Source organism: Carassius carassius, chromosome 24 (assembly GCF_963082965.1).
Source record: "Carassius carassius chromosome 24, fCarCar2.1, whole genome shotgun sequence".
Lineage (NCBI taxonomy): Eukaryota > Metazoa > Chordata > Actinopteri > Cypriniformes > Cyprinidae > Carassius > Carassius carassius.
The window spans coordinates 26,688,637-26,701,861 of NC_081778.1; the positions used below are offsets into that span (position 1 = coordinate 26,688,637).

At 34.2% G+C, this 13,225-nt stretch overlaps 1 protein-coding gene across 1 annotated transcript; it reads right to left on the bottom strand.

Annotated features, from left to right (window-relative positions):
- Positions 1 to 5,349: 5,349 nt before the first annotated feature.
- psmc4 (proteasome 26S subunit, ATPase 4) lies at positions 5,350 to 10,613 on the bottom strand. Its single transcript, XM_059508319.1, has 11 exons — positions 10,476 to 10,613; positions 9,763 to 9,864; positions 9,486 to 9,672; positions 8,441 to 8,587; positions 8,203 to 8,312; positions 8,034 to 8,127; positions 7,754 to 7,921; positions 6,899 to 6,975; positions 6,604 to 6,772; positions 5,983 to 6,038; positions 5,350 to 5,767 (listed from the first exon to the last, which is right to left on the bottom strand). The coding sequence occupies exons 1-11, from the start codon at positions 10,509 to 10,511 to the stop codon at positions 5,654 to 5,656; spliced, it is 1,260 nt and encodes a 419-aa protein (XP_059364302.1). The 5' UTR covers positions 10,512 to 10,613; the 3' UTR covers positions 5,350 to 5,653.
- Positions 10,614 to 13,225: the final 2,612 nt, after the last annotated feature.

Here is a 13,225-nt window from a genome sequence, read left to right on the forward strand (position 1 = left end):
TCAATAACATCAAAATAAATATTGGTAACCATAATAATAATAATCATTTTTAACGATGTCGTGCAGTGATCGTTTAGTTTTTAAGTAAAAAATTAGTATAATAATAAATAAAATATTTAAAAATAAAATGAATCTAAAATTGTCATAACCAAGAAAAAAACTGCAGTCACAGCTGGATATAATGACACACTATGACCGCTGAGGCTGATGCTGTAGATGTCATTATAAGTTATCGTCTCTAAAACGCAAAAAAGAAAAGAAATAAAAGCCATTTCCCCATAAACATGGGGGTTTGTTTTAGTCCTCAACTTGAGAGGAAACGATGCTGAGCCGCCCACCGTCACAGAGCCAGTAGAGTTAGCTACAGCAGGCTAGCACAACTGGGGCTTCTCACATACTCACTAAACCTCCAAAAGGTGGTGAGATTACACTTCTACAAAGGTCAAATGAAGAAAAAAGATCTTGAAATTAGACTTCAGAACTTACCTGATGAAACTCGGACAGTTTGGCGGACTATTCACTCAGATATTCCGTGACTCCTGTCTATTTATGTGACTCCGTCCACTGTCCTGTCGGAGTTGAAAGCGCCCAGCATGCGATGCACAGGAAGTGATGCGCGCTCACGCTGGTATGCTGTGATAGAGTGAGCGAATGTGCGCGCACATCAGGGCACTTTTTTGTGTAAAGTCCTGTTTTTATACAGTCTATGGTAAATTCTGCGGGTGCTGTAACAGTTTTAATATCACCATCTATAAATCTGTTTCTATGTGCTAAGTAACGTCTGCTTAAGATGAAATCTACTTCTCATCCCTAAACATTACAAATGAAAGCAACAAATTAGCACTACTTCAACCGAGTTCACTCGATTTTGCAACACTAATTGAGAATATTGTTATTTTAAAATTGGATGCATTAATATATTTTACAATAAAATATGCTCTTGTTTGAAATAATTTATATTCCATTCCTTCTCGTGACTCCACCCAAAACAAACTTCGTTTTAATTTAAGATGTAAAATAAAACAAAATATCATTTAAAAACCACTAAAACGACCACAAATCAAATTGCAATCCATGTATGAAAACTTTTTTTTACCAAACAGAATCTCAAACTTCTGTCACCTCAGTATGATTGGTGGACACATGTTCAGTGTTGGGAAGGTTACTTTGGAAATGTAATAGGTTACAGATTACAAGTTACCCTGTTTAAAATGTAATAGTAGTGTAACTTTTTCAATTACTTTATTAAAGTAATGTAACTAATTACATTTGAGTACTTTTTGATTACTTTTCTAAATTTGTGAAAATTAAAGAATAATAAATAAAAGCATATACATCAACTTAAATACAGTTATCTAATAAGCATGTGACATATTCTGTGTAATAAACTCCTAAACATTGGTGTTTTTTTTTAAACTGCTGTCTCTTTGTATATGATGATTATGATATATGTTTTCTCAAAATAAGTAAAATGCACATGAAGTGACACAGAGCAGTTCTAGAAATTATGTTTATGTGCTCGTGTACTCCTATATTGAGGCAGCAGAGGTTGAAAACACTGCGAGCTTCAGTAGGCTTATGTGTGGTAAATGAAACCATGTCTTTGCCATTAATTTACAGGAAGGGCAGACTGGGAAAAAAAATCAGACTGGAAAATTCAAACTCATACAAACAAATTCATGGACAAAACTATTTTTTATCTATTTTAAATCTTTAATTTGGGGACATGCAAAATAATTAAAAGTTCTCTCCTGAACTGTACCTTCACTTCCATTTTTCTCTTCAGTCTCTTTATTTTGCCGTTATCCATCTCTCTCATGACTTTAATACTCAAGATTGAACAAAACTATACTTTACAATACAATACTCTACAATACTACGATATCTTTATAGAAAAATCCTAATACTGTACACGAGTCATATTTTTCCCTTACAAAAATTAACCATGCTTTTATTAGCCTATATAAAAGTAAAATAACCTTGTTTAATTTTTTTTTTTTTTTGCAAATGGATTTGTATTTATTTTTAAATAAATACATTTGTAAAATAATTTTGCATTTTTGGTTATCACAGTTAAACAATAGTAACCATTTTCTCTGGGTTTATAGTTAAATATTAAAATGTTAATTTTCGTAAGGGTTGTGTTGTTGTCTGTCGTAGCTCCCCCTAAACCTATAAAAAAAAATCGTAATTATTTTTCAGCTAAATTACTACTGTAACATTACAACAGATAATAATGATGTCCTTTATATAGTATTTTGAGTGATGACTGATGAGCAACGTGCTGCTGCTTGATTAAATAAAATAAAAAAACAAAGACAAAAAAGCATCTTTACAGATGAAACTGACCTGAAACCCTGAACAGTAGTTCTGCTTCTCTGCTCCAGCTGTCCACTCTCTCTCTCTCTCTCTCTCTCTCTCTCTCTCTCTCTCTCTCTCTCTCTCTCTCTCTCTCTCTCTCTCTCTCTCTCTCTCTCTCTCTCTCTCGCATTGATTACTCGGAGTCTGATCCAAACCGTTTGGCGGAGCCGCGGAGAGCGCGCGAGTCATGACTAACACTTCATGATTTATTAGAGATTTAATTACACGCAGAATGTGCAAGTCATATATTGCACTTTTGGGGCTTAATATTCACAGACACTAGTCCATGTCATGTTTTGATTCAAGTGTACTGACCTACTTTTGATTTAGTCATCCAAAATGTGGCATATTCCATCCGCGTTAGGCATTCCGTTTTTATGATTGGATTCTACGAACCAGACTGTATTTCCGCATCCCGGAAATTATTAGGGCGGTATGTCTCAGAATAGTCAGTGCAATTTGGGAAAGAAATCAGTTAAATCTGTATGTGGATGTGTCTAAATATTCAAATGTAATCCCCTTTGTAATCGTTAAAAATTTCATAAGTAACTGTAATTTAATTACTCATTTTTTCGTAGTAACTGTAACTAATTACAGTTACAATAATTTTGTAATTAAATTACGTAACGCCGTTACATGTAACTAGTTACTCCCCAACACTGCACATGTTACGTATTTGTAAACGTATGAGTCTGTAACAAAATGACATCAGCAAATTAAAATAGTGGGCTTTATCTGAACTATAGATAATCATTTATCTATTATCATTTCAAACCCATTCCAAAATAAGGTGCAAACAAAGTCACTGTCACAGTCAAAGTCCAAAAACACATATTAGTTTGGATATAAAGTGCAGGTAAGATCAAAATCCAACCAAGTCTATGATCACTGGTAACTGATCAACTTCTGCCAACTGATAAACTGATGAAAACAGCAATATACAAAGTTTCCAAAAATAAAGTTGTGCAACAAGACTGAGCCTATATATGACACTCACTCAAAATAACTGGGAGATATTTCTTTTTAATTGCATGATCTAAAATACACCTGAAGGCCACTTGAGGCTATATCAGAAATTACATTAAAAAGCAGAGTTTTGTAGTTAGAGAATGGTGGCTTTAATAGGCTACATTTGATGAGACACAAGATAAAAGACTGGGGGTATAAATGATAAATGAAATGCATTGCACAAAAGTACGAAAATCCATAGGCATGGATTATTCATATTTTTCTTGCTTGCTTTCTCGTGATCATGACTTAATTATCTTGTGATCTCTACATAACAAAAATTGTTCTCTAAGTTACACATCTGGGCCAACAGGTGACAGTATAGACCTGAATATAACTAATGGGTGTTACTGTATATCCACTTTACTGCCCAAATTTGTGCAGTATTGTTCATTACTGACATTTAACTAACTCATAAACGTTTGAATCAATTTGATTATTTTGAGTATGTGCTATAGATGCATTACTCATCATCACAGTTTCACCGCTTTCTGTGTGATAAACTAACTGCTTATTAAAACCACGGTTGACATCACTACATAGTATTCTGTTTGCACGTATATCCTTATTTGTGCATCTTTGAAGTACATGATTTTTAGTTAATAAGTGGGGATGTTGTGTTTTTTCTAGCACACTTCAACTACATTATTTGTAATGTGCAATTGTTAATTTTTAAGGCCTGGTTTCACACAGACCTTAGACTAAGCCAGAATTAGGCCATAGTTCAATTAGGACACTGAAGTAAAAAGCATTGCTGTTGTGTATCTTGAGACAAAACAAGGGCACTGACAATTTTATGATCAACCAGTGTAAGTTTCTCTCAGTTGGAACAGCTCAGACTAACATTTTAGGCCTGGTCTGTGAAACCGGGGGTAGGTTATATTGATAAGAAATGTAATATAAATGTAATATATATATATATATATATATATATATATATATATATATATATATATATATATATATATATATATATATATGCTAATTTAATTAAGTGATGTTATGGCCTACAAAGATGTAGATAACTACATATATACACACTCACACATAAATACTCGTCTCAAACAAAATAATCGTAATAATCCATGGCCTTTTAGGACTTCCGCTATACTGAGAGAATACTATTTATACATATGTAATTTAAATACATTTAAATTATTTGTACATTTTATTATCAGACTCCATCTTGTGGTGAAAGTCAGTAATACAAATGGAATCTGAAATGCTTTTGAATCAAAACGAGGCAAGAGAAAGTCACCATTAAAGAGGTTTGATTTGAAATAAATGTTTAATTGCATTCTCAGAACAATGTTTCTCAGAAACATCTGGTGTTTTATGTTTAAATGCAGTGCTGGGTAGTAGCTTATTATATGTAACCCAATTTCTTTTTGTATAAATGAATATTATAATTTTTTTGAATTATCACAATTACTTAATAATTACAAAATGGCACAAAATTATATGTAAATCATTGATCCTTCCTAATCTTTTTTTCCTTTATAAAAAAAAAAGCCTATTGTATGTGTGTGTGTGTGTATATATATATATATATATATATATATATATATATATATATATACACATATACACACACACACACACACACACAAAGTCCAGGTTTGTGGAATTGAACATTAATATTGAATTATCTTTTTATCAATTTAAAAACTCAGAACTTTTTTTACACTCTCAGAAATAAAGGTACAAAAGCTGTCACTGGGGTGGTACCTTTTCACAAGGTACATAAAAAATCACTTCAAATAATAGGGAAACATGATTCTGGTAAGTGCAATAAATGCGGACATCCAGAAACTGTAGCACATGTAATAATCAAATGTATGGCATATGAAAGGGAAAGAATTCCATAAAAAAAATATTTAATTCCTGATGGCATAAACTCTAACTTTGCAGAATATACTAAACAGTTCTTACAAAGGATATGAAGCTCTTGAAACACACAGAAAACATTATCTGCCAGCATACACCAAAAACATCTTTATTTAGAGTCATTATGGAAAACATTTTCATGGTCGTCTTTGAGGAGACATTGAACAGAATACATAAAATGCTCACTAGATGAACATTGATTATCCATTCATACTTTATATGATGTGAATATGAAACAATCCTGTGAAATCAAAGACCCAGTACAAGCAGTATAAACCCTGAAGATGTAAATCAAAGGTAAATCAAGTGTTATGTCCTCAATATTTCACTGTACGTACAAATAAAGGCTGGAACAGACAGGGTACATGCTAATGCCGATATCTAGTTGAGGTGTATTCTACTTGTAAAACTCGTGTTCCTGCTCGTCTTTCTTGATAACTGTCTTGTAAGCCTTCTCAAAGTCCTTTGCCAGCACAATGTAACGGTTTTCACGCACAGCCAGCATACCAGCCTGCAGACACAAAAAACAGAGTTAATCTTTACAGAAACCATATGCTTGAAGAAATTCAGATTAAATTTATGAAATTTAAAATTAAATTAAATTAAATTTATGCATTTAGCAGACGCTTTTATCCAAAGCGACTTAGTGCATTCAGGCTATCAATGTTTACCTATCAGATCACAAATAAAAACAAATAAGGCTATTTTTGTTCTCTTCTAACTCACCTCCTGGCAAATGGAGTTGATATCTGCACCAGTGATCTTGTCAGGCCTCGCAACATCTTTATTGTGGTTAAGGACAATTGTAAATCCTTTTTTTGGTCTCTTAAATCAAGAGATACACTAGCATTCGAGTTCAAAGTCTGTGAATTTTTTTTTGTTTCTGAAAGTCTCTTATGCTCATCAAAGCTGCATTTATTTAATTGAAAATACAGTAAAATACCATTTAAAATAACTTGATATTTTTTTAAATGTCATCTATTCTTGTAATGGTAATGCGGAATCATTCTAACACACTGATTTGTGTTCAAGAAACATTTCTTAAATATCATCTAACCAGTTGTGCTATTTTTGTGGAAATCATGATACCTTTTCAGCATTTATTTAAAATAGAAATTCACTCCGTTTAATGCATCTTTGCTGAATAAAGATACTAATTTCTTAAAAAATATAAATATATTTACTGGCCCCAAATGTTTGAATGAGAATGTATTTTGTAAAATATTTTTGATCTATATATGATCAATGCCTCTCATTTTCCTCATTTGTAAGTGACTTTAAACATTAAATATTCTAAATGATTAAATGTAATCATAATGAGAAAAACTTCATGTAGGGTCAGGATACAGTCCTCCAGGTCAACCTCCTCCGAGAGGTTCATCTTGCTGGTGATGGTGGAGAACACCAGGCGTTTCTGTCGCCGGTCAGGAAGAGGAAACTCAATCTTACGGTCCAGTCTGCCTGGACGCAGCAGAGCTGGATCCAGTGTATCAGCCCTGTTGGTGGCCATGATAACCTGTCATTGAAAAAAAGTCACACAACGTCACCCATGGATGTAGCCGTATTAAAGAAGAACAGAAGAAGAAATGCAACATAACACCACACAGTCAAAGATGATTAAACTAAAATGTTTTTTTCTAACCTTCACGTTCACATTCTGGTCAAACCCATCCATCTGATTGAGGAGCTCAAGCAGAATTCTCTGCACTTCTCTATCAGCTACAAGCATAGAAAACAAAAAATAATGAACAAACAATGGGACTAGCAGACTTGGAATATAGTGCACAAGTTGTAAAGACAACAGTTTTCCTAAATGTCTCCTTCAGGACGAATGCACTTTTTTTACGCAAAATGTAATCTACCTTTCAAAAGTTTGGGGTCAGTAAGATTGAATGTTTTTGTAAGAAGTCGAATATGCTCACCTTGCATTGCTTCCGTTATATTGTTAAAATTGGAAATTACATTTATTTTTTATTATTTACTTCTGGGATGGTAAAGATGATTTGGGATGGCAAAGAATTTTCTGCATCATTACTTCAGTCTTCAGTGTCACAAGCCCCCTCAGAAATCATTCTAATATGCTGATTTGGTGTTTTTGGTATAAAATATTTCTTATTATTAAAGTTGAAAACAGTTGTACTGCTTAAAATGTTTGTGAAAACCATTATACTTTTAGCCTTCTTTGATGAATGGAAAGCTTAACAGACAGAATGGATTTAAAATAGTTTTATTTTTTTCAAAATTACAAATGTCAATTTTGATCAATTTAATGTGTTGCTGAAAAGTATTCATTTATTTAAAAAAATCTTACTGACACCAATACACACGCATATATCTATTTACACACATACAGTTTTAAAATTAGGGCTGCACGATTAATCACATGCAATTGTCATGCGTGTCTCGTTAGTAAAGCCGGTTCTTTGATTAGCAGTGAATAGACAATCACATGCGATTAATCGTGCAGTCCTATTTAAAACCTGAAAGGAAAGCATACCTCCAGTCTGTGCATCAAAGCGCTTCGTAGCAATCGCATCAATCTCATCGATAAAGATAATGGCTGGGGCATTCTCTTTGGCCAGTCGAAAGACATCTCGCACCATGCGTGGACCCTCTCCAAGATACTTTTGCACAAACTCAGATCCCACCACACGAATAAAGGCAGCTGCAGAACATTGAAACACAATTATAAAAGTTGTAATATAACCATGCACTTCTGATCTAGATATTTTTTTGGGTATAATGCCTGAAAGACATCGAACCACACTTTAGCCTACCTGTGGTATGATGAGCCACAGCTTTTGCCAACATGGTCTTTCCACATCCAGGTGGGCCATACATGAGCACTCCTCTGGGTGGGTCAATACCAATCTGAGAACAGAAGCAGAATGTGAGTGGACAGCCAAGACTGCTATACACCACAGGCACTTGCATGCACATACTCACCTGTTTATAGAGCTCAAAATGTGTGAGGGGGAGCTCCACAGCCTCCCTCACTTCCTGTTTCTGGATGTCCATTCCTCCGATGTCTGCATACATCACATCTGGCTTCTGATCTATTGTCAAATAGAGAGGAAGTGCATTAAGAGGAACCACAAAAAAAAAGTCGCTGCAATAGTTTTTCAGAAAAAAGGTGCAATCTATATCCCTAATACAGGGCAAACAAGGGACTGATTGAGAATACCTGAAGAAAGCATCATGATGCTGCTGTCAGCCTCCGGAGGCAGAACGTCCACTAGAGCATTGCTGTGCTTGTGCAGAGCAACCGAGGCATTGGGCTTCAGCAGCTCTCTGTCGATTGTGCTCAGAATCCGAACATAGTAATTTGACCCTGAAGGAATTAAAAAAAAAAAATTGCACAACATTACTGATAAAGCTAAATCACGTAGCTTTAACTAACAAACATTAACAAATATCATGACATTTCAAAAACACATTTAAGCATTTGCCATTGTTCTATTCAAAACAACAAAAGTGCAAGGCATATATTTTAAATTGTTGAAGTCAACCGTTTTGAAAAAAACAAAAACAGAAATTAAAACAGATTGATAATCCTGTAATTGATACTACCCAAAGTTCCTTCAGGTATTATGAAAGCAAATCTAAGACTTTTTAAGACCAAGTAAAGAAAATAAGGAATTAAGTGATCGGTAAACAACGGCCAAAGTTGTCTCTAAATGCAAATGTCGTGTATTATGCTTCAAAGTAAAAACTAAAATTCAAAAACATTTCAACTACTTTTTAACTTATTTAGCAAAGAATAGACAATGGCTTCATTGGCCAACCACTAGAGTATAGAATAAATTTATCTGTACCTTCCGATCACAACGATACATGCATCAAGATACATTTATACTTGAAACCAAATAACAAAGAAATTTCTTTCTGAGAATCAGAAGAAAAAAAAAAACAGAAAACTCTCACTAAAAGTAATCATACCTTACTGACATATTTGTTCTTGTTTTAAGCATTAACTCACTTAATTTTATCTATCTTTTTTTTTTTTTTTTTTTTTGCATCATGAGTAAATGTATCTTGCTTTAAGGGTGCTTGGATATATATACTGGAAAACAAGACAAGAGTTCTGAGGAAGATTTTAATTTTGTCAGCGCATGCAAACATTTAACGCCACGACTTCATAAGTTTAAGACTTTTGGCTCAAAAGAGAAAAGCCGAATTAAGACTTTTTAAGACTCGCAGAAACGCTGTATACCAAACAATCCTGTTACCTGTGGTTGAGCCCACAATGGCAGTATTCTGGTCGACTGCTTCCAGGAACTGCCCAATAACCAGAGGGATGCTCTGTATCCTCTTCACCTCCTCTTGGGCATGAAGGAATTCCTTTTTCAGATTTTTCTGTTCATCTTTAATGTATTCCTCCTGCACCTCCAGAAACTCCAGCTCCTGCTGCAACTTCTGCAGTGTGGAAATGATTACGTGTCAACAAGAGCGGTGTATATATATATATATATATATATATATATATATACACACAAAAATACAAACCTTATATCTGCTGTAAAGATCCTCCAGATCTTCTGGTTCAGGAGTCAAGAAAGACAAACCGGTCTGGGGCCTTGAATTCAGCATCAGGGCTGGCACATCATCCTGTATGATCATCCATTTACAATAAGTACAATAAATACATTATCACACGGAATCAACATAATACAATTCATTTTCAAACAGTTATCATGACTGTAAAGAAACTAATATATTATTTATATAGATTCATATTTTAATGTACATAAATTTACCGTTCTGTTAAGCGTTATACAAACTTCTAAATAATTATAAAATGTTACTAAAAGAAATGTACGTTACTTAATAGCTGATAAACTGCTATGCTACATGGCTAGGCGTTAGCCCGACTGATTAATGTTCCGTGTGAACGTGGAAAACTTTGTTCAAAATAATCATATACAATTCAAATATGATTTGAAATTAAAGTTTTAAACGCTAACATTACATATTCTACTATTCTGTTATTTTGGGGAGCACACATGCTAACGCTAGCCGCTGTCAGAGAATGGCATGACGGAGCATTTGAGGCGAGCTAAATGAATCGGCATTTTTTCACTGTTCGCTGTAAGCTTTAGACTTGCGTTCTTGCTGTATATATGGTTTAATTATGTAGAATAGAACTTTTCAAACATAATAACGGCGTATACGCCACCCTTTCTAAGTAAAATACGTCAAATCCCAACATAACATCTCACCTGAGGTTTCTCAACCAGCACTCCGCCGTCCTCCATGTTTGTTTGCAGCAACTGGCTTCACGTCTCTCAGTGAAGTTAAAATATTCAACGGGTCCTAAAGGCCACTTTTTACATTTCCTTTCGTTGTAAAATTCCTTGAAGGAATAAATAAATTGTACCTACGTGTGAATTATGTGAAATGTAATACTGAATCAATATATTTGTTTTGACCCACATAGGCCTACCCGTTTGTTGCATTAAATGAAAACAAAAGAGACAGTAAATATTTTATATTGTTAAAAAATATGTCTATAATAAATGTTTTTTTTTTCTTTTTAGCTTTCTATTCATCTAAAAATTGAGTAGGGTAATTGTTTTCATGTGTACATTTTTCTTGGGCCATCTCGGTTAATGGCTGCTGAATTTTTTATTTTATATGTATTCATACGTGTGTGTGTGTTTGTGTGTGTATATATATATATATATATATAGATTTTTTTTTTATTATTATTATTATTATTATTATTATTATTTTAATAATTAGGTCTATTCATATTTCACAGTAGTATTGCCTTTATGTATCTTTAATTTTAGTGAGCATAAGAGATGTTTTTCAAAAACATTTCAAATCTTACTGATCCCAAACTTTTGAAATGGACCAAGCTTATTATACTTCCAGTGACTGTTTTTGAAAAGTCCCTTATGAAGACCAACTGTGTGACAACTGGAAATTGGGTACCCAAAAGGTGCACTATGCCCTTAATTTTGAGAGCAATGAGTAATATTTTCTCCTGATTTAAAAGACTTAAAAGATTTAAAAATATATTAATTTATGGAGCAGTGGTTTTTGATTGTTTTTAATGCATTTACAGTGTCTTGCGAAATTATTCTTACCCCTTATTTTCTTCCTCATATCTTCACCTCTCAAGCTCTGTCAGGTTGGATGCTGCAGATAGACATTTTCAGTTTTCTCCATCAGTTGCTCAGTTAGGCCAGGAGGCCAGATCTAGTAAGAGTCTTGGTTGTTTAAAACGTCTTCCATTAAGAATAACAGAGACTACATGCTTCTGTGACCCTTCAATGAGGCAGAATTTTTTTTCTGAACTCTTCCCCTGATGTGTGGCATGACACAAACTGTTTCTGAGCACAGACAGTTCTTTTGACCTCAGTGCTTGGTTTTTGCTCTGATATGCATTATCAGCTGTAAGACCTTTTATTACGACGTGTGTGCCTTTCCAAATCATGCCCAATCAATTGAATTTGCCACAGGTTAACTTCACTTTAAGTGTAGTAACATCTACAAAAAAAATGAATGCTCCCGAGCTAAATTTCAACTGTCCCGAATAAGGGTGTGAATACTTATGCAATGGAATCATTTGTTTTTTAGTTTTAATAAATTTGCAAAGATGTTAAAAACCATATTTTTGCTTTACCATTATACTGTATGGATTGCAGATTTATGTGGGAAAAAAAGTAATTTAAAGCAGTTTTACATAAGGCAGCAACATAACAAAACATTAAAAAAATGAAGGGGTATGAATACATTCTCAAGGTACTGTAATGAATACTTGACTTCAGATTCTATAAGAACTTGTAATCTTTTATGTGAACAACATCTGAACAAAGATGAAGCATTTTCATCTATTTGAATTATTTAATCTAAATGTTTATTATAAAGAAATGGCATGTTTTCATGTTACAGTTGTGTGGAAGTACCTTGGGAACACTTTCCGTTTTTAAAACCAAGAAATGGCACAACAAAACGTGACCGTTAACTGCCCACTCAACAACTCAGTGAGAGTTAAATTCCTCACTAATATCCTCTTAATGAATAAATGTAAACATACCTTGAAAATAATTAATGTCATATTCAATATACTACCTTTTGATAGAATATTATTTAGATTAAACAATGTTATAGTTTATCCAATGGCAATATGCAATTTTTGATGCACAAAGGACTGCTTATTTGCTGTACAAAGGATATTTTGGATGCATGAATAAGGAAAATTTACTTGATGCACAAAAACATTTTTTGAGGAACAATTTTTTATTTATATACATCATTTTTTTCATCATCATTTCTTCTTCGTATGTGGATGCTCTATAAATTCAAAGGCAGGGTCTGAGGTGTAAAACGGGTTCAAGCGGTGTATCTAGCTTCTTTTCAAAACTTCTGACCAAAGAGGGTAATCCTTTTGGTGAGTAGCCCTCTTCATCTTGACATCCTCATTGTCTAATTTACCCTAAAAAGACGTGAGATTCCTTGCCTCAACAACACTGCATCTTTTCTGTGGGCACTTTTCTGTTTTCTTCACAGGAACACAGGTTGGTTCCAGAACAGTCATTTTTGTGGAAACAGCAACGGGATGTTCATGCTTAGACGTACGTTTGTCTTCCCTCACTGTTCGACTCGCAAAACTGGGCAGCCGGGGTAAGGAGAGGTGAGCGGTAGTTTTCCGGTCAGACTCACATAAAGTTTCAATGTCATTTCTCTTTACCATGCCCATTGAATGGTTAGTAGGTCTGGGCCCTCGACGCCCAAGAGGTCTTTCACCTGAAACTGATGTCTTCTCTTCAGCTTCTGGCAGGAAGAAATGTCCAGCTGACTTGTTCTGTCCAACTAGAGGTTTCACAGGAACACGGTTTGGTTCCAGAACAGTCATTTTTGTGGACACAGCAGAGGGGTGTTCACGCAGAGACGTACGTTTGTCCTCCCTCACTGGTCGACTTGCAAAACTGGTTAGCTGGGGTAAGGAGAAGTGATCGGT

What these genes read in the sequence shown, in the direction of transcription:
- psmc4 (XM_059508319.1), bottom strand. Translation starts at nt 10,511, where the DNA reads ATGGAGGACGGCGGAGTGCTGGTTGAGAAACCTCAG. An exon ending in TGCTGGTTGAGAAACCTCAG is followed by an intron (nt 9,865 to 10,475) that starts GTGAGATGTTAT and finishes ATGATCATACAG; the next exon opens with GATGATGTGCCAGCCCTGAT. An exon ending in GGAGGTTGACCTGGAGGACT is followed by an intron (nt 6,039 to 6,603) that starts GTATCCTGACCC and finishes ACCACAATAAAG; the next exon opens with ATGTTGCGAGGCCTGACAAG.